This window comes from Oenanthe melanoleuca, chromosome 11, assembly GCF_029582105.1.
Source record: "Oenanthe melanoleuca isolate GR-GAL-2019-014 chromosome 11, OMel1.0, whole genome shotgun sequence".
NCBI classification, from domain to species: domain Eukaryota; kingdom Metazoa; phylum Chordata; class Aves; order Passeriformes; family Muscicapidae; genus Oenanthe; species Oenanthe melanoleuca.
In genome coordinates, this window is record NC_079345.1 from 18,197,636 (window position 1) to 18,219,777 (window position 22,142).

General features: G+C 41.6%; 1 protein-coding gene across 1 annotated transcript in view; it reads right to left on the reverse strand.

The window, feature by feature from the left end:
* Positions 1–1,464: 1,464 nt before the first annotated feature.
* Positions 1,465–22,142, reverse strand: part of LOC130257746 (transcription initiation factor TFIID subunit 4-like) — a 144,720-nt gene continuing 124,042 nt past the window's right edge. The window contains exon 15 of the mRNA XM_056500566.1: positions 1,465–2,929. Within this exon, the coding sequence (XP_056356541.1) occupies positions 2,765–2,929 (165 nt within the window). The 3' untranslated portion in view covers positions 1,465–2,764. The remainder of the gene's footprint in view (positions 2,930–22,142) is intronic.

The following is a 22,142-nucleotide window of genomic DNA, read 5'->3' on the forward strand; positions in this document are numbered from 1 at the left end:
CTGAGCTCTTGTGGCAGCACACCCTGTCCAGTTCTTACCTCTCAGCCAGGGAATAAAGGTGATATTCCATGCCAGGGGCTGCTCCAGGGAATAAAGGTGATATTCCATCCCAGGGGCTGCTCCTGCCCCTGGTGCTCTCCCCAGGCTCTCTGGGGAGCGCAGACTGGGATGGTGCTTTTACACATCTGTGGAACGTTGGAAGTATTCGTGGTTGCTAGGTTGGTTGGTTGGTTGGTTGGTTTTTCCTCAGTTTGGTGTTTACTGTATTTTTTTATGGCTCAATAAAGCAGCTCCCGTGGTTGGAGCAGCTTTGCTGAGGTGGCATTGGAAAGGGTTCCAGGCTGCACCAGCCGAGTTAAATGTGAACTTGAGATGGAAAGTTTAAACCATGACATCACAGCATTGACTGCAAAACAGCACAAAGGCAAGAAGACATGTGGAAACAATCACTTTCTTAGACGAAATATGCCTTTAAAGAAAAAAATGTTAAGCTAGGACATGTTCTTTTAGTTAGTAACTTCAGGTCACATTTAAAGATTATTACAGTTTCATTTATCTATTTTTACTTATTTCCCTATATTTTTAGGCATCAATATCAGCAAAAACTGATTTGAATATTTACTTCTGGCCTTAAACCACAGCAACATAACTTAATGAAGAACATTGCTCAGCATCACTGAGATGCTTTAAAGCAGCACAGAGGCCGTGGTGTGCAGCCAGCAGACGTTTTTGTGGCGAAGGCCAAGAATAAAGCACAGCCTGGTTTTCCACCTGATTCCATTGAGCAAAACTGTTCTGATTCGCTGTTGCTGAGCACTGCCCCGTGCCTGCCAAGCACGAGGCTTCACGAGCACTTTGTGTCCAGGCTGTCCCAGCTCCAGTGGCAGGAGGGAGTGAGGAGAATGTTCTGTTGTGCTTGGACTCCTCCTCCCGAGAAAGCCACTGCTGAGAGCATCCATTCTCTGTCCTGATGGCACCGAGGTTTGTTGACAATTTTATTAGATGTTTCACAAAGGATAAGAATCAGCACAACAAAACATGGAAGTATTTGGTTTTCATATTTGTTTGTGGGTATTCTGTTAATATTTTAATGCAAAATGTTTCTGACCAGTGCTTAAGAACTACAAGACAATGTGAAATTCATGTTTGATAAATTAATACTGTATGTCACTCGATGTGTTACTTTAGTAAATTGTTTTATTTCTTTACAAAATAAGTACAAATAAGGGAGTATGTTTTCACACAAATTGGGGGTATTTACCAGTATGTACAGAAATCATCAAAATAACGTAACTCTAATAAACACAAGGCCTTTATAAACAATATGTACAAATTATCAATACATTTAAAACATAACTTTACACTTCCTGGCCTTAAATACCTTATGAATAATCTTTTGGCTAAATAGCAGCAGTATAAATTTTCTTCTGCTTTTCATAAACCTTAAAAAATAATTAAAACCTTTGTTTTTAAAACTATTGGACAAATAGTTCTATTTGTGCTTTCGCTATGGTTTCCCATCAAAAAAAATATTGCCTCAAAAAAGTGGCAAGCATAACATAGTAAAAATGGAGAAGATAAATAAGCAAAAGTCTCCCTTTGTGGTGACTGTAACACTGTTAGCTCGTGCCCCTGCCTGCTCGATCCCCATTCCTCAGACTCACACCGACGTCGCTCGGCTTCGTGTGCGTCCGAGTTCTGCTTCAGCAAAGCATTTTAAAGGCATTCCCCCCACCTGCAGGTACTGCCAGCTGCTCCTTGTGCCTGGAGCCCCGTGCCTGTCCAGGAGCCTCCCCTGCTGAGGGCTGGAGCCTTGGTCCAGCTGTGCAGGCAGAGGTGTCCTCACTGCAGGTGGCACTGCCAGGGCTCACCTGCTCTCCCCGCTCCAGGAGCGGATCAGCCCCCAAAACCTTTACAGCGACTTTAAAAATCCATATAGAATACTCTACAATCTTTACTGAACAATATTCTCTTTTAAAACCACCATTAAACCATACTCTTTGCAATAAATAAATTAACATTTTTTTTTTTTTTAGAAAATAAAACCCAACTTTGAATCTTGTTACTAACCAGCTGCTACAAATGCGCAAAAGGTTGATGAGATTTAGAAAACAACTGGAAGCAAGTCAAGGTAACTCAGCTGAGACCCTGCACACAGATTTCATACACTTAAGATTTGGTTCAGCAAATGGTTCAGGAAATGAGCTGTGCAGTAAAAGCAAAAATCCTAAATATATAAAATTTGTGGGAGTGCGCAGTGGCTAGTGTCTTGCCTGTGCAAAAAATTGCCATTACGACTAAGGAAAGTAGCAACAGGTATCACTGTGGTTAGTGAGACAGTGCTAGTAAACTGAAAACAAAACGAGCCCAGCACCAGGAGTGAACACTCAGGTGAACACCAGGGCTGGGACCCTCTCCTGTGAACCTGTCCCAGGCCTGGCCAGGAGATGGTTTAGGTGAGCATTGCATTTGTGTAATTCAACACAGCTACTTCAGCCTTACCTAAAATGGCCAAATGGAGCAAGCCTTCCATGTTGGTTTTATTTGTGGAGTTAACATTTTGAAACCTTTTGCACATTTTTTGTGGTTTTATATATATATATATATAATTTTTTACATAAAGGGAATTTATTGCATGTGTCTGACAATTTTACAAAACAAAATTACTGGAACGTTGACTTCTGAAAAAAATAGAAGGCACATTAAAATGACAGCTTTCAAAGCAAGTTGAGCTTCTGTGGAGCATTCAGTACAACTGTTGGCTTTATTTAAGCAGAGCTCGGTAGAGCAGGAGGGAACGGCTCATTTCTCGCTCCTGCTCCATGTAGAAGATGAAGTCCCTGAGGTTCACTCGAGTGATTTTCTGCCGGGGGTACTGCCTGGGGGAGGCTGTGCCCAGCCCCTGGCTGCCCCCGCACAGCCCCACGCCCTGCAAGAGAACACAGCACAGCTGAGTCTGCAGCAGCCAAGGGCTTCCCTCACAGGGCTGCAGCTGCTGCATTCTTCTCAGCAGCTTCCCTGGGTCATTATGAGCCTCATCCTGAGCACATCACAAGAGGGCTTTTCTGTTATTATTATTATTATTATTATTTTTTCTATTCTTCTGAGTCTCACCAAATTAACCTGCAAGCACGTGAGGGTAAACCTTGTTCACTTACAACTCAGGAAAAATCCATCCTGCTACACTCAAGTTCACCAGTTTAAATTCAGGAGCCTTTTAAGAACAGAACTATTTTCAGCAGATAAGACCATTAATACATCAAATGTGTGCACAATCCTGCTGCTCATCCCAGGACTGGGAACAGGTGAGTGACACTTTGGGAGTCACCACAGGGACCCCAGTTCTCTCCTCTGGGTCTGCTGAACAGAAGGGCTCAGTGTGGGGAGATACTCAGCAAACCATCAAAAAACTAAATGGCAAAATCATAAAGACAATGTCTGATGATAAACTCAAATATCAGTATACTTGTTTCGACAGCTATTTTAAATAATTATATATTTTTTAATTGGTTCATTGGTACTGAATTACTCATGCTTCATCCTGGCTTTGTATATAGAGAGAAAATTCTTCAACTAGGCCTGAGAACACTGTGATCTGAATATTTAGAAAAAAGAAAGGACATAATTACAGCCCCTGCAGTCTCCTGGAGTTTAAACTGAAATCTGATGCATACATGTTCAGTTGTTTTTTCATCCATAGGAGTTCACTGTTTTTATTAATTCCAATTGGTTTGTAGCAAAATAAAGTGTTCTAACTTAGAAAAATAGGTTTTAATCTCTGAAAAGATTTAAGCTATTTTTCAAACCTCTAGGACATCTGGTAAAATTTTCAATGCTTTTAATATCCCAAATTTACTTACTGCTGCTCAAATCCACCTTCCCTTCCCCAGGAAATGCTTATTCTAGGATCTTGACTCCAGACATTAAGAATACAGTTAAGGGTAATTTTACTACTGAAGGCTGTAGGGGAAGCATGTATGGTCTGCTGAGTGCAAGGCATGGCACTGCTTCCCTCTGTCCTTCAGAACTGCACCACTCCTGTTATTTCTGCCACACCTGCTCATTTGATTACAGCAGTGGGGCAAATCCTGTTCTGTCCCCACAAACACAAAAGGCTTCATGCAGTGCAGTGAATGTGGCTCAGCTTGCAGGGAACAGAGGGAGAAGCCACAAAATTTGAGCTGAGGGATTCTGCTCTCCAGTATGGAGCAGGTTTTGTTAATTAATTGATGGAGCACTGAACCTCAGTGCTCATAGGAAATGCAGCTGTGGGGCTGCTCACCCATGCTGAAGCCAGACACATGCCCAGTGCAAAATCCATGGATTCAGCAGTGCTTCCAGTTCAGACCTTAACCCAAGAAACACTTTGCACTCCTAAAAGAAACAAAATCATTTAAACTCTTCCTCTCAGTCTTCTCCAGGCTGGAACACTTGACCTGCCTCTCTCTGCACTCTGACCATCCTCCCACCCTGCCAGGCCCCTGCCCATTCTAAGTCCTTAAGAAACCACTGTGTGTGTATTTATTTTAAATCAAACTGTCTCAAAAAATACTTCTCCTCCTTCTCTGTTCCCCCCATGGTGCATCTCTCCCCTGCCCACAGCACTAATTTCAGATTCATCCTGACTACAGGACCTGTGACAAACACACTTGTAAGGAACGTGGCCACCTTAAACTCCTTGGAAACCACTGTCCATAGCACTCCAGACTGGGAGCATCCCACACACACTTACCAAGCAGTCAGAGAAAAGCTGCACAATAAAAAAAAAAAAAAATCTTTATATAAAACTATTTCTTGAGTCAGTTGAGTTACATTTACAGCAAGGAACTGCTCTTCTAATTTGGACAGAGTGGCTGGAATTAAGATGTGCCAAGTCCCTATTAATTGTATTTATCACTAGAGAAACTGAACTTCAGCATAGGAAGACCATCTCCTTAACCAGCACCAGAGCACCAAGCTGTGCACATTCATAACCCCACTTGTGAGCCCATCAGTCATGTCCTGGAGTTGTTTTACAAGGTGAAAAATAATCATAAAAATTATTTCAGAAATACAGAAGCACATCTGTAAGCTGACAGAACAGTAATTTGTATGTGTCAATATGATCACTAATTTAAATTAAAGACCAGTTTGTTTGGTACTGCATTGTACTCAAAATTATTCTGCAGATGCTGTATTAAAAAAACCAGACAACTAAATGCCATAATTATTTAACTGCATACGTGAATTCAAGTATAGTTAAAAATAATGGCCAAGAATAGTGGAATTGAAGTAATTCAAAATTTTCTCAAGAAAAATCACATTTTTTATCAGCATGACAGATTTTTCATCAACCCAAACAAGCCCCTGTGTTGTCTGTATCTATGGCAACTAATCAGAGTTACACAGATAAAAGAATAAATGGTTGTAAACTGTTTACCTCCTTTATTTCCTGGCCTGCCACACACAAGCCATTCCCAAATCCCACACACTCAAATATACATCAGTGCTAGTTTTTGTATCAGTGAACTTCTAATTTCAGGAAAACCTGAGACATTCCAGACCAGAAAAAAGCCCAAGTCACTTATATATGACCTTCTGCCTCTCCATTTTGAGCCATTCCAAGCATGAGTGACAGTGACTCCCTATCCCTTCTCTCCTGGCCTCTCCTTTCCCCTCTGCCTCTCCTGTGCTCCTTCAGTCCTTTTTTGTGGCACCCTGGGGACTGCCTGGGACCTGGTGGCTGTGGATCCCCCAGCCCAGCCCAGCCCAGAGCAATCAGATTCTCTGTGCTCTCCCCCAGCTCCTGCTCCCAGCCAGGGCTGCAGGGAGGATCAATCCCTGAGAAATCCCAGGTGGGAATCTGTAACCCTGCCACTGGGTGTAATCCCAGACACAGCCTGTCTGCCTGAACAGCCTCACTGCACTGCAAAATCATCCCTGAGCTGATGGGACAGAGCTCACAGCACTCCAATAACAGTGCTGCACTGACAGGCTGGATTCCACTGCTGCAAGTCACCTGGCTTGAAATTACAGCTTCAGAAGAATCAGAGTAGTTACTCCTTCAGGATGCACACTTGGAAGCAATTCTGAATTAATGTCAGATGTGACAAGGTTTGGGCCACCTTTCTCAGCCTGTCTGCTATTTTCATGATTTTCCTCTATAAGAGAACTCATGCTGTTCACAAAGGGAAACACAAACAGTTCAGAATAAAATAGTGACTGAAGATCTGGTGGATCAGTAGCTAAATATCCAACAGTCTGCACAGAAAGACACTCCCTGAGTGACAGGGAGACCACAGCAAGCCCTGTGCTTGCTGCACAGCCTCTCTTGGCTGTACCCAAGCCAAAGGCTCCCACAGAAGCTGCAGGGACTGAAAATCCCAAGCTCCCTCCTACCTCTCCTCCTGCTGGGCCTCAATACATAATTTGATCCCTAAGGACCCCCAGAGGTTTAAAGGCTGCTGGGAAAGGTGACTGAGGCACAGACACATCTTCCAAAATAACCTCATCCCAAAATGGGCAAACTGCTCACAAAGTACCAGTGTCTTTGTGCATTAAATAACAACAGTTACAGCAGCAGGTGGATGGAAATCAAAGTGTGCAAGTCCCAAAAATGTGCTGTTCCCTGCTTGGCACAGAAGTGCTTTCACAGAAGAAAGTAAATGTAATACAATCTACACTTATTTTTATAACAATTATTTCTACTGTTGAACAATTAATTTTTTTTTTCCCTTCACAAACCTGCACCCCTTCAACTCTGAATTACAGAGCCATGGAAATACAGTACAACATTCCTGTCAGGGAACAGAAAGATAAGGGCAAGTAGAAGATTGCTTTTAATATTTTATCCATCCTTCCTTCACCAGAAAACAATTCAGTGCTGACATCTCTGCTTTGAACAGAGCCTTGATCTGTGGCTATTGCTTCTCAGTGAGCCAGAGACAAGGCAATAATGACAAAAGATCCTCTGGGTTTCTTCCCAGGCTGCATGGCACTTCCTTATGGCAGACTTCACTCCAAGCCAAAGTCTGAAAGTGGGAATCACACAGCAGCAATTCAAAGCCAAGCTAGGGAGTAAAATACAATGGAATTTTGTCTCTGCAAGCTGCATGCACTGCAGAGGAGTGGGAAGATAGGGTATCTATTAGTCTGCTCTTATGAATAAGAGCTCTTGAATCACAAGAAACATTCTGGAGATATTCTGCAGCAATTATGTTTTTACTTGCATGAAATGCTATTAGACCTTTGGCTGAGAGGCACATGAAAAACAGGAATAGTACTATGTATGATTAGCTGTCCCACATAAATTAGGGTTTAATTCAACACCTACTGAGGCTAATAGTAATGATTTCACTGAAACATCCTAAAATTAAGATGCCTCTAAAGTACAGAAATGTAATAACTGTTCATCAGCACCTCAAAGATTAACAATACTATATGAAATATAATTATATCTACAAAAATACCATGAATCTCCATATGTGCAACACGGTGGCTCTTCAGAAAGATTCATCACCAAAAGCTATCATTTAGGCCTTCAGATGAGCAGCTTTTGCAGGGAGGATTAGTCCCATGCTTTCTCCAGAAGCTGCTTATTTTCATTTGCCAACATTTTTACCCTGTGCTATTTTAGTGCAACTGTTCCTACAGACTCTTTTGGCACTCCTTCACTTGCTACACCCTCCTGGATGCAAATGCATCTCCTTTCCCCTGGGCACATAAACACACACCTCACCCTGCAGACAAACATCAGAAAAACTGATTTGCACAAGTACTTACAGGTACTTCAAATACCAACACAATTGCAACATTTCAAAGACAGCATGCAGTAATTTTTAAATTAAGAAATAATAAGGGGAAGGTAAATCAAACTAAGTCAAGGATACCGTGAAAATTTTTTCTTCAGATGTGATCACTTCAGTTTATAATTACCTGGTGTTATTTGAACCCAAAGAAATGGGCTGCCATTACAAGCACAAGTTTTATATCTACCTGCTCCTTGCCCTTACTACATTATGCCAAGTCACATATGCAACTACTATTAAAATAAAAACCTGCTTGGTAAAGCAGCATCAAACCAAAACCTTCCAGTTGAGGGAACTGGGCATCCATTCCAATCTCACCACTTACTGCTCCCTCTAAGACAGCACTTCCCCCAGCTGAAGGACAGCAGGGGCAAAAAGCAGCTATGAGGCATTTCAGTGGGAAACTACCTGGGAAAAGGAGTCTGCCCCAGTGCCAACCAACAATGAGATGAAGGGTAAGGCAGCTTTGGGCTATGGCACTCACTTGCTCAGAAGAGATGGGTGTTCAGTCCTCAACAGGGCACTCTAGGTAGGAACCAGACTGCAACTAATTTCTACTCCTTAATCAATGTATCCATGCAGTGTCTGAATAACCACTGCACTGATGTGAGGCAAACAAAGTCAGGTTTTTGAGACAAGCTCTGCATTCTGCAGAGACCTTTGAGCTTTCCAAGATCTTTAGGTACCCCCAGTGCCCAGCTGGTGTCTGGTAAGAGCACAGTGCCTTGTATCCCCCAGCTCCCTGCAGCACACTCAGGTGTGCTGCTGCAAGCTCTGCTCTCCTCATTTCCTTTACTCATGAATCTGCTCTTCAGAGCAGCCACAGCTCCTGCCAACATCTTTATCCACAAGCATCTCATACCCAGCACAACCCACTGCCTTACTTGGACTTAAAAGCAATGACAATTTTACCTGATTAAGAATTCTTAAGTTTGGGCTGCATTCTTGCTGTGGTAATTATGAGTGGAATATTCTATTTATCCTGTTTCCATCATACACATATATTTTCATTTTGCTTGGAATGTTTCTCCTCTCATGCTTTCCAAATGTTTAATCAAGTGCTGCTCCCTTTGAAATACTAATCCTGCCAGTTTTTTACTGCTAGTTTTCAAGCATTGTGGTGCTTTACTTGTCTCATCTTTCAATACTAACATAGGGGGTTTTTTTTCCCTTGTTTTCTGTTGTTTTGTTGAGGTTTTTTTAAGGATTTGCCTGTGTTACTCCAGCCTCTGTACACTGGGAGTCAAGAAACATCAAACCAACTTCAGGAGAAGCCCTACAGCCCAGTTTGCAGGATCCACGTTTTCCTTGAGACATATTTGATTCCCATCTGAATTTTTTCTAATATCCTTGATATTAGTTTGAAACTGTCTCAGTTTTACATAGTGGGTGGCCCTTTCCTTTCTAACCTGTATGACTGTGACTTTCATTAAATCAGAAACATAAAATAATTAAAATATTCTTGACATTCATCAATCTCTAGGCACATATAACTGTAAAATTTAATTGTTTAAATATCTAATTAAAACATACATAATTGCTGTACAGCAAAGGCTGCTTTTTGGCCTGTCTCTTACTGAAAACAGTCTGAGCAGAATGACTGTAGGGGACCAGACTCATGTACAGCAGGTTTTGGTGAGATGTCAGCACTCCCATGTGCATCACAACACCCCACACACATGTCCAGGTGACACCCAGGGGTCACACAGCTGCTCCCTGTACAGGTGACACCCAGGGGTCACACAGCTGCTCCCTGTACAGGTGACACCCAGGGGTCACAGAGCTGCTCCATGTCCCAGGTGACACCCAGGGGTCACAGAGCTGTTCCCTGTACAGGTGACACCCAGGGGTCACACAGCTGCTCCATGTCCAGGTGACACCCAGGGGTCACAGAGCTGCTCCATGTCCAGGTGACACTCAGGGGTCACAGAGCTGCTCCATGTCCAGGTGACACTCAGGGGTCACCTGGACAGGGACACACAGCTGCTCCATGTCCAGGTGACACCCAGGGGTCACAGAGCTGTTCCCTGTACAGGTGACACTCAGGGGTCACACAGCTGCTCCATGTCCAGGTGACACCCAGGGGTCACAGAGCTGCTCCATGTCCAGGTGACACCCAGGGGTCACAGAGCTGCTCCATGTCCTGCCAGCCCTCCCATGGGCAGGAGACAGAGACAAAAGTGTCCACATGTTCAACACAGAATCACTTTCTCAGCTCTTGAGAGCATGAATTGCTCTCATTCATCTCAGCTGACTTTCAGTTCTTAAGCCTAATTATGATGTATAACAGCCAGACTTTATAATAATTGTGTTTCCAGCTGTTGGCCATCCTGCTCACTCCCAGCAACTGTGCAAGTGCCAATCAAGGGACTTTATGGCCCAGTTGCCAAACAAAGGACAGAAATACCCACAGATCTACCAGCTCCTTAGGACTTCATTCCTGTGCAAAATGCTGGTGGATTAGTCACTCTCTCTGAGCAGTGATCTAAACCTTTCCCTGTAATTACCACAGGCTCCTCTGTGGATTGAGGTAGTGCAGGGCCCTTACCCATACCCAGCCCATTAAACAAACCAAAATAAAGCAGGCAATGCAGTTATCTCTGGATTGAGTGGCAATAAAATTAAGCCCTAAATGCTAATACCTTCAGCTTTCAGGATAAACTTTGCCAGAACACAGCCCAGTGTGCAGGAAAAAAGACATTATCATTTGTAAATAAGAGGTGGAAGACAGCTAACACTCCATTACTTCAAATATCATGGAATATAATTAAGGCTGGTGCATTTCAGACATTAGGGAGAAATGACAGAGTCCAGCAGGGAGAAGTTACCAGATCACTCAGCCATTCAGTTCTTGGTTTCTTCACATTTCTTACAGCTAAGTCTCACTCTTGGCTCTTTTTAAGTTAGTGGTTTGCTTGTTCCAAAAACATTTTAAAAACTTAGATTGGCACAAAGAACTCTCAGAAAAAAGGCTCCTCAAAGGAAACAAATTCCTACAGACATCAGTGACCTCAAGCCAGCCCCAGCCCCTGCACAGCCTGGGCACCAAGGGCTGTTTCCATCATGCTCCTTCTCCAGTCCTTTCCCCCCTCCCTGTCTCTCTCTCCCACACCAGGATATCTCTCCAGGATACACTTGGTGACCTGCATGTCTGCACCACTTCTGACTGCTCTGCATTAGTGTCACTCTGCCTACCTAACCTGCCCCTAAACTTCCAGAACCAACCCTCTGCTTCATTCTGTCCTCCAAGTGTCAACCCAGGTTTTTCTTCTCCCTCCATTATTAGACAAAATAAGACAGCCAAGCCTTGAGTAACAAGCAAATCATTTTAATTTATAAACATATTACTGACAATTTCAACTTTGCTCTACACTTTAGAAACCCTGTAATCCCCTCTTACTTCACAAATTCCCAAATCCTTATCATCCTCCAGCCCATTTCACCACAAAGCAACCAACCAATCTTTTAAAGGCACCTTCAACATGGCCAACAACAAAGAAAAAAGCTTAAATTTCAAACTGAGCTATTTGGAAAAAAACTCAGACATACCTGTCTTTTGTAAAGTTAACCCTTTCACACCCACACAATTGTCCCAGATCCACCTCACTGCATAAACAGTAGGATTAAATGCATCACAAAAACTTTCCAAATGGTTCTTTAATCAACTCTATCTTGCTGTAACAAAATGATTGGGCAATCCATATCAATATCTAGAAAGAATAAATTACTTCAGTGTATAGATGATCACAGAGGAGACACAGTGATGCAGAAAAACATTTTTTTCAGATGTTAAAGCTCTACTGTTAGTTATTTCTAGTTTTTAATTTTTACTATTCTGGTAGGTTTGAAAACCACTCACACTACCTCAAGAAAAGAAGATTTAACAAGCAAATGTCACAACTACTACCCCCTTTCCTTTATCAAAACCACCCCCCACATATGTAGTTATTATTTAAAATAAATTAAAAACCAGGTAAACAAAATCAAGTGCTCCACTACAAACAACTCCAATTAAAATAGGTCCTAAAATACATAATAGAAATAAATCTGAGCCAGACACAAAATCACCTAATGAAGCATCTGATACATGCTGAAGAGCTCTTATGCATGGGTCCTGACAATTGACAGTAATCAATGTATAAACTGACAAGTCTATCAGACCTAATCACTCCCAAAACAAAACAAACATCAATGTTAAATTTCAAAGAAGGTTGTAACTACAAAAGAAAAGCCTTTCCCAAAGCAGTGGCTCAGAGCAGAGGCTGGTGATGTGCTGTGTCACAGTGGAGCTGGCACAGTGACCCTGGCAGAACTGAGAACAGAGCAGATGTGGCAGAGGCACCAGGAGACAAAGCAGCACAGGAGCTGCACTGGCACTGCAGCAGTTCCAGAGCCAAGGGACCCAGCAGTGCCTCCCAGTGTGCCCAGTGCAGGGAATGGTGCTCGGGCTGTCTCACCCCTGGCAGCAGGAGGGGAGGCACAGCAGCTCCAGGAGGAGAAGTGCATTATGATACAACACAACATGAGCATTATAAAATGAGAGATGAATCTCGAGCCCAGAGGCTCTTTAGCACCACTCCAAATCACAACTCTCTGCCTTCATTTTTCTTCTTTGCTACTATTCCACTTCTCCTCTCAGTACTTCTGACTCGATTAACCCTTTTTTCTCTTTTTGTCTTCTACCTTTTCATGGTATCACATCAGATTCCTCAAAAAGCCTCTGAGTATCATCAGCAGAGATTAGAGACCAGCACTCAGGTTTTCTGACACACTCTAACCCAGTGAAGCTCCAGTTGTTTCCAGTAAGAAATTTATCATTTCACTGGCACCTCAATAAGACAGCATGCTCTTTTGACAATCTGGCCCCCGAATAAAAGTTAGAAAAATCATAAATCAAACTATATAACCTGTTTTTAATGGCCTGAATTCAAGTGCTGTGAATTTGCTTTTTCTTCAAATACTTTCCCCAGAAATTCAAGTCTAACGAGCCCGAAACAGACTTCCTGAAACACAAGCTTCATTTTTGTTTTCTGGGAATTAGAAAAGATGCAGTTATGTGTTACACCTCATTTTTGGTATCCCTTTCTGGAATGGTGACTTCTGGTGCTGGGTTTAACAAATGACATCTGTCTCATTAACCTGGCCTGAAATGATGAAATCCATTTTTCAAGCTCTTTTTTGGTCTTTCTACAAATCTGTGCTGGGATCCTTGATCTTTCCACACTGTACACTTAATGTGCTACCTGAATGCGTGCACAGCAACATATGGTACAGTAGGTTAGAACTATTTTACCATCTGTTCTAGCTGAACTCTAACCTCAATAATCCCATATCAGCTTTTCCTGTTAACTGCCACAGCCCTTAGATCTTGGCTTCTACTCACTCTTTTAAAATTAAATTGCAGCAAAATGCAAGGCCAGATCATAGACTGCTCTTCAGAAACCTCCACTGCTCCCCAGGTGACTTCATTTGGCCAGGGTCTTAAACAAATTATCAATTCAGAGATACAGGCCTTCTTTTTATTTTTTCTTTTTTTTCTTTTTCTTTTTTTTTTTTTTTTCAGTGAAAAAGATAAATCAGCAACTGGAACATTATTCATTCTGAAAAATATTGCTCAAGACCCCACAGTATCTTTTACATACTCATTTCCAAAGAACTTTGTTTCTATTCAGCTCTTATTTAGAAAAGGCCATCCAGGAGCAAACTTCAGTGCTGTCCCAGTCTAACCACCTCCCACTATGGGCATAATTTGGTTTTCCTCAAACAGAGCATCACTATAACCCCTTACTGCCTTGCTACTCTGTGTACCCATAAAACCCAAACAGTTGCATCACAGTGAACAATAAAATGTGAACTTTATTGCAATAATTCTAAGTTCTATCCAAAGTTCAGGAAACTGGACAGATTTTGTAAACTGAGAGAAGACATTTGAAATTTTTATTACTATTAGGGTTTGTTGGTTTTGTTTTTGTTTGGGCTGTAGGGTTTTTGTTTTGTTTTGGTGTTTTATTTGGGTTTTTTTGTTTTACTTTTAAGACTTGCATCTCATGTCATCAAGTTCTATTTCATATAGACGTTGGAATTTGAAAGTAAGCTCTAATTCCAGCCAGAACAACTCATCTGGTGGACTGCCTTCAAATTTAAAGTCTGTTTCATTTACAAAAACTTCAAAAATAGCTACATAGTAATTAAAATCCATGAAAGACTGTGGCTTTGGTATAATTTACACATACCCATGCAAAACTACTACATACACACAGACATATGGAAAACAAAAATATATTTTAATATACACTAATCACAGCCACAGGAATATGCCCCTCTATTTTTTGCTACAGTACTTGACAAAACCAGTTCTTATGGATGATAAAATTGAAGAAAGAATCAAACATGATTATCACCAGTTACTATTTTACAATATCCATATTCAACTCAGAACAGTAAATCATAACAGCTCAGTAAACTTCTCTGACTCATTACCAACTGAACCAGACTGTAATGCCCACACAATGAAAACTACATTTGTAAAAGAGTATCTTTGTAAAATTATTCAACTTTTATAATCAGTATAATGCCTTCTCATTAAAAGTATTTGTATCTTCTCCATTTTGAAATACTACATCTTGTGCACAAACACTGCTTCCTCTGGATTCCTGTTTAGTATCTGAACAAAAGGGAAATTCGATTTTTTGAATGTGTGAAGAAATCAGTTCGTGAGATATAATTTTGCTTTTTCACACATGAGCAGTTTAAATATGTTATTCAATGTTATCTTGAGGCACAAACATAAGGCATGGAGGTTAGAGAAGTCAAAACTACATACTAGTCTGTTACCTCAAATGTCTTCCAAAACATGCAGCCAAGGAATATTGTGGAATCTATGGTTTAATTAAGGAATATTGACTTTAATTGTAATCTGGGTCCTATTACACAGATGGTATACAGTGCCTACACAAATATACATAGGCCCTAAATATATAATTCCACACATGTTTTCCAACCACACAAATGGATCTGTATAGCTCTACTTGGGGGAACAGAGTAGAACTTTGTTCCTTTTGGAGTTTATGCTCAAATAGACTCTTCCTTCACCCCTTCCCACTGAGCAAGGGAAATAAGAGCTGCAATAGTTAACAACTGGACTTCACTTTTCTCCTCCAAACACAGCACATCTGCCCTCCCCCACCAATCCTCCTTTGCATTCAAAATATTTCCACCTCTGCATAAAAATTACTTTCTTATTATGCAGTTTCACAGAGTTTCCTAGGTGGCACCCCAGGAGCATAATCCTGGTTCAGGGAACAAAACCATCTAATTACCCCAGCTGCATAATTCATTGGGCCATGAACAGGAGCTGGCCAAGCCATGATCTTATCTGGCACACTCTGGGGAGCACCTCTGGGAATCTGTGCCCCAGAGAGGCACCAGGCAGGGCCAACACCTCCTTGGGCATCCTGGGGTGCCAAGGGGAAGGAGGACAAAGGAGAGGAGCCACCCTGCAGCTGGAGCCCTGCCTCTGTCTGCTCAGGATGAATCAGTGAAGGAGGTTTCCTGCAGCTCTGACCCTCCACAGCCACACTGCAATGAGCCAACACTTAACTGCAAGGAAAACACCTGAACTGCAAATACTCAAAGTATAGGCTACAGGTTTACTTCAACCTCATTCAGAGGCAAGACTGTAATTCTAAAATCAGACATTGCTCAGATGACAGAAACAAAACACAGTTATGGAGTATTCCTTACTTTGCATCTATTTTTTTCTATCATTTTGATGAGAAGCTCACAGTATTCTGGCAAGCTTCCCAACAGAAACATTTTAGACACTGTCTTTAGAGAATTGCAGCAGGTCCTTTTATTACTGCTTGTTTGTTTTAATTTAGCAGAGCTGCTCTCAAGTTCCAGCTAACCTTTGAAAAGCAGCATCCTGTTTGTTTTCATGATCAGGTATCTGCCATTCACTAAATTACAAATGAAGATGGGCCCTGGACCACTCCTGGTGCCAGCTGGCAAAACCCCTTCTGGTCTCAGGTGAATTTCAAATGTAAAGTACTGATATTTAAAACAACTATGAATTGGGTTCTAACATTTTACCTTATAAGAAAGACTAAGGCAGAAAACATTCCAATTCCCAACAATGTTTTCATCCTGCATTATAACAAACATGAGTGGCAGAGAGACTTGTCAGCCCAGTGGTTCAGGCACTATTCATCTTTCATCTCCTACATCTGGGCTGCAACCACTCAGCAATAGACTCACTTTCTCACTAGAAATGTCATCTCAGAGCTGAGAAACCTTCTTGACAAATATGTTTTTGAAACAGATGTATTTTTGCTAAACATTTTATCTTTGACAAAAATGTATTTTGACAGAGGAAGTTTCATAGCAATTTTTTTTTTCACCAGCTCTAATAACAACTTCGACTTTTAGGGTGTAAATGGGGAAAACTGCTCAGACTGTGCCTTGCTGAAGGAGGTGAGGGCTCAGTGGCTGGAGCAATGACCACTGCTGTGACCATCCCATAAATCTGTGGCCACTATCCATTGCTCTGTCCCCATTTACCACTGTTCACACTGAGAGCTGCAGGGATGCTCCTGTGAGCAAGGCTAGGAATGGGACATGAGCTTGTCTCATCCTCCTCATCCATCCTTCACAGCTCTGTCTGAATGACTACTTTGTGTACTTAAGTAGTAATTAACAACATAAATGCTTAGAATAAACAGTTAGGATGGGGCATTTCAAAAAAGAGTTAACAGATGTCCTTGCCATTGCTGCTGGCCTAATAACGTTCCTGCAGTCATTCATTTGATGTGGAGTTTATTTAGCTGCTGCAAACATGCAGGGTTATAATAATCATAAGCAGGTTGCATTAAGCACAATACGACTTGGGTGTGTAACACCATGTTAAAAATAATCCTAGAAACTGTATGCCTTGAAGATATTAGATGTGTAGTATATTCTACAACCTGATTGTGAAAAGCTAGCCAGAAAGCACCTTTCAGATAAAAAAAAGATATTAAAAGAAATATAAAACCTAAGACTTCTTTTACAGATAATTTTGCTTATAGTTTGGGATAAATTCAAACATCAAATCCTGGCATACTTCAGAAAGCTATCAGCACAGCAGTGCTGCCTTTTTTTCCTTTGAAAAATGAAAGAATTAAATTCAAAACAAACAACTTCAATTTAACACCAAACTACAGGATAACCAATCTTAAAAATGTCAAATTGTAATGGATCTTAATACCCATATAAAACACAAAAATAGTGGCATTGTTCCTTGGTAATGCATAGCAACCTTACAGAATTTCAGTGAAGGAGAAAGAAGGGAAAAACACCTTATTACTTCTAACTCCTGCGAGCCATTTTGGTCTCCAAAGGTTTTGGAGCGCCCGGGGCCATGTGTCTGCAGTGTTTCGGGAAATGACTTGCCTTCGCACGAACACTGCTATGTTCTGCAGCACTGCTGCCCCCCAGCATCCCCGCTCCATTTCTAGTTAACTCTTCCTTACCTGTAGCAGCCTTTCTCCCCCACCTTATTTTTTTTTTTTTTTTTTTTTTTCCCCAGCAAGATTCCAGAAAGGTTCTGCTTAGGGAAAAAAAAAACCAAAAAACCAACAAAATATTCCCCCCCGTAAAAACGCAAACCAAAAACCTCTCTGCTTTTTCTGAAGTTTTCTCAGAAAGAAACAAGACTGGAATTTAACTCTATAAGCCTTTGAGAGAAAAAGGAAATCAATTTGAAAGTAAAATATTTGGCAGCACAACTAGTTTAGGCTAACAATCACCACAGAGCTTTGGAGTTTGATACTGCTCTGATGTTTGTGTTTTGCCCCAGTTAACAAACAATAGCCAGAAAACAAAAAAAAATCAACACCCCCAAGAACACAATGGCACTACTAAAATCCTAAATATTAAATACTATCTAAATACTAATTCAGATTTTTAATTACACTCCCAGCACCACATTACAGGCTTCGATTAAGTCCCTGGATAAGGCCTCATACCTATTCACCAATTTGTCTCAGCAGCAATATTAGAAGTACAGGAAATAACCCACCCAGCTCAGAGGGGAACAGAAAGATTTCATCCTCCATGCCATGTACTAAACTCACTTAGCACAGACGTTTTGTGCTTCCCTCTATTTTCTGTGAAGATACATGGCTGCACACAAAGCTATTCTGCTTGATAGCTTTTTTAAAAATCTCCAGAAAATTCTTTGCCAAGGTCACTGCTGATTGACTCTAAATATGACAGTGTACGAGGCTACTAAAATATTCTGTTCATCTCAGAGCTTAAGTAAGCAGCTCTAACTAAGAGGAAAATCAATATAATACTTCACAGTGAGGAAGAAAATGGAAAATAGTTTAGCAGTTAAGTGGTTAATGCAATTCCTAAGTGTTCAGCAATCATTGCAATTTAGTGCCATTTCGATTATTACACAATAAACAGACCATGTTGTCTGGAAGCAAATTTTTATGAGTATAGCTGAAGGGGTTGCAACTTATTTAGCTGCTGAAACTCTAAGGGAAAGAACATTTCTGAATGCTAACACTACAGATCAGAAATATACAGGTACACTGGAAAGGTTATTTTTAGGTCACTACTATGGTAACTAACCACACTGACCTTTAAAATTAGTATGCAGTTCAAGAAAAACGAAGTTCAGTAAAATGTTCTTTAAACAGCATAATTTTAATAAACAATATTGCACATCCTTACAGCAGAATTCTGTCACTTTTTACAGCTATTAATTTTACTTTTATATCATAATATAATGTACAAAAATATCATGATGCAGAACCGACTAGGAAAAAAATGTAAACAGCCAGAAAACTGATTAAACTATCATTAATTTATGTTTAAAGAAATTAAAAAAACAAAAAAAAAAAGAACAGCTATATTTATTTCTGTAGAATAAAATAAAACTGCTAGCTGGAGAAGTGCAGTTTTTCATATCATGTAAAGTCATGGAAATATTCAGAACAGGCATAGTTGAAATCATCTTACTTTGTCTCATTTGAAACACAGAATTTTAGGTGGATGTCAAAAGCAAACCCAGTTCTGCAATTTACAAATTCAAAGAAACAGGCAAGAATTATGTTTGGGACAGATGAAATAAATAGTGTGAAACTGAGAGTGTATGGTTGATGGCAGCAGGGACTCAATAAAGGAAACGGTATTTTGAACAAAAAGTGCTCTCTGAATCCAACATACTAAGACAAAACACCAATTAGAATCATGGCTTTAATAAATAATACATGTGCCAGTCCATTAGTTAAGAAACGGAAATCAAACTTTGGTTGGTCATAAAGGTGTGCCTGCTGTCCAAGAAACCACTACCAGCACACAGAACCCACTAACAAGTAGTCAGTGCTGGACTTGGAAAGAGCCAGTTTACCCCAGCAACCCATAATTATCAAACACAGAACACAACCCTTCTACTTTTATTTTCTTAGCCATGTTTGAGACAGCTTATAATGTTATGTCAAATGGTTGATAATAAATCATATACATAATCAAAAATTAAGCACACGTATCTGTCCATACCTGCATGTGTACAGGGAGAGATACACACAAATATTTTAGCCTGGACCATATTGCAGACCTTTTTCAAAATGTGGCTCTTCCAAAAGAATACATAAAAATTAATTTTAAAGAGGGAAAATTATATCTGAATTTTTCAAACCTTAATATGTGAGTAACATTGCTTTCAAAGTGACTTTTAAATACCTGGATCACAACTGCTATGAAAAAGGAAAAAAAAAAAAAAATCTCAACAACTAGTGGGATTCTGGGTGGTCTGCACAGTGTTCCTGTGTTTACTGAATTTTTATCATCCCTACACCTCTGCTAGTCTCAGGCAGGAGAGCTAGATGCTGGTCACTGGTAACCTTTAAGGGACATCTGGAAATGAGCCCTCTTACAATATTCACTGTACAAAGAGACAGCAAGGGACAGGCACAATTTCCTATTTAACACCACCAGCAACAAACCAAAAACAATCAAACCCCCAAAGCATGGATGATAAGATGTGCTATGTCCTCCTTGTCCTGCCAGGGCTGTCAGTGCAGCCATGGCACTGAGCTGGTCCTCATGGCAAGGGGAGAAATGTGTGCTGGGGACAGTGGCCACAGCCAGGAGAGTGACCACAGCCAGGAGAGTGACCACAGCCAGGAGAGTGACCACAGCCAGGAAGAGTGACCACAGCCAGGACAGTGACCACAGCCAGGAACCAGTGACCACAGCCAGGAACAGTGACCACAGCCAGGAACAGTGACCACAGCCAGGAGAGTGACCACAGCCAGGACAGTGACCACAGCCAGTGACCACAGCCAGGAGAGTGACCACAGCCAGGAACAGTGACCACAGCCAGGAACAGTGACCACAGCCAGGACAGTGACCACAGCCAGCACAGTGACCACAGCCAGCACAGTGACCACAGCCAGAACAGTGACCACAGCCAGGAACAGTGACCACAGCCAGGAGAGTGACCACAGCCAGGAACAGTGACCACAGCCAGGAGAGTGACCACAGCCAGAACAGTGACCACAGCCAGGAAGAGTGACCACAGCCAGGAACAGTGACCACAGCCAGGAACAGTGACCACAGCCAGAACAGTGACCACAGCCAGGAGAGTGACCACAGCCAGGAACAGTGACCACAGCCAGGAGAGTGACCACAGCCAGGACAGTGACCACAGCCAGGAGAGTGACCACAGCCAGGAACAGTGACCACAGCCAGGAGAGTGACCACAGCCAGGAACAGTGACCACAGCCAGGAGAGTGACCACAACCAGGAACAGTGACCACAGCCAGGAACAGTGACCACAGCCATGAACAGTGACCACAGCCAGGAGAGTGACCACAGCCAGGAACAGTGACCACAGCCAGGAACAGTGACCACAGCCAGGAACAGTGACCACAGCCAGGAACAGTGACCACAGCCAGGAGAGTGACCACAGCCAGGAACCGTGACCACAGCCAGCACAGTGACCACAACCAGGAACAGTGACCACAGCCAGGAACAGTGACCACAGCCAGGAACAGTGACCACAGCCAGGACAGTGACCACAGCCAGGAACAGTGACCACAGCCAGGAACAGTGACCACAGCCAGCACAGTGACCACAGCCAGCACAGTGACCACAGCCAGGAACAGTGACCACAGCCAGGAACAGTGACCACAGCCAGGAACAGTGACCACAGCCAGGAACAGTGACCACAGCCAGGAACAGTGACCACAGCCAGGAACCCTGCCCTGACACTGTGCTGGGGACAGTGACCACAGCCAGGACCCTGCCCTGCCACCACTGGGCTCAGGGTTCAGGGACACATTTGCCAGGTTAGAAATTCAGCTCAGAAGCAGACATCCAACCTGTCCATGTCTAAAGCTGGGCACACAGGGCAGCACACTGATTTCTCTCTGTTGGTACTAAAGGATCTACACTGGCAGCCACACTCTTTCTCTTTTTCTCCCATCTCATTAACACAATAGTTTTTCTGTTAGCAAAAAAACAACTTAGGTGTATTTAAAAAAAGTGATATGACAACAGGGTCTTGTTTCCAAAATGTAAAGCAAAATCTTGAACTTTGCTTTTCTGAAAATTTAAGACCTACTAATTAGCCTCCCCTGCCTTTCTATGGGGGAATTTTGCTGATTAGTAAATTATCAAAATTGTCATTTTTTGAAAGCCAACCAAGACTCTGAACATTCTTCTTGACACCTTTTTAGCCTAGACTGCTTCCAGCTGTTGGGCAGAGAGCTCATTGAAAGAATGGAATGTGCCAGCCAGGTGAGAGTCCCTAGCAGGAAGGGAACGAGCAAACACAACAGGTTCAATGCTCAGATGGAAAAAATCTCCCCATGGTATTCTCTCATCAGCAAAGACATTCATTCTGCTGTAATGAATGTTACAATCTCCACATTTATATTAAAACAGATAAAGGTTCTGAAAGGTTATTTGTCATTTTGCTTGACTGGTGTTTACACAAACAAATCCAAATTTCAATTTAAACAAACAAACAAACAAAAATGCTCATGTAAGTACTAATTCAGAACTAAGGTCCACCAAGATTATATTTTCCAGCCTGACATAAGAGAAACATGAAGCAGAAATAATTACTGTCTGACACTAGGAAAAACGATGCTGATTAACTACACAGACTTAGTTTTAAAATACAGATTTCACTGCAATACTGTAGCCACATCCAAATATCTAGCTTTAAAAATAAACTGCTAATTCAAAGGAGAACATGGAGGGGTTTTTTGAGTGTATAAATATATACTCTTTTCATCTATTTAGTGTGCAAATTTATTTAAAACACAATAAAATGACAGGCAAGTCTAAAAGCTAAAT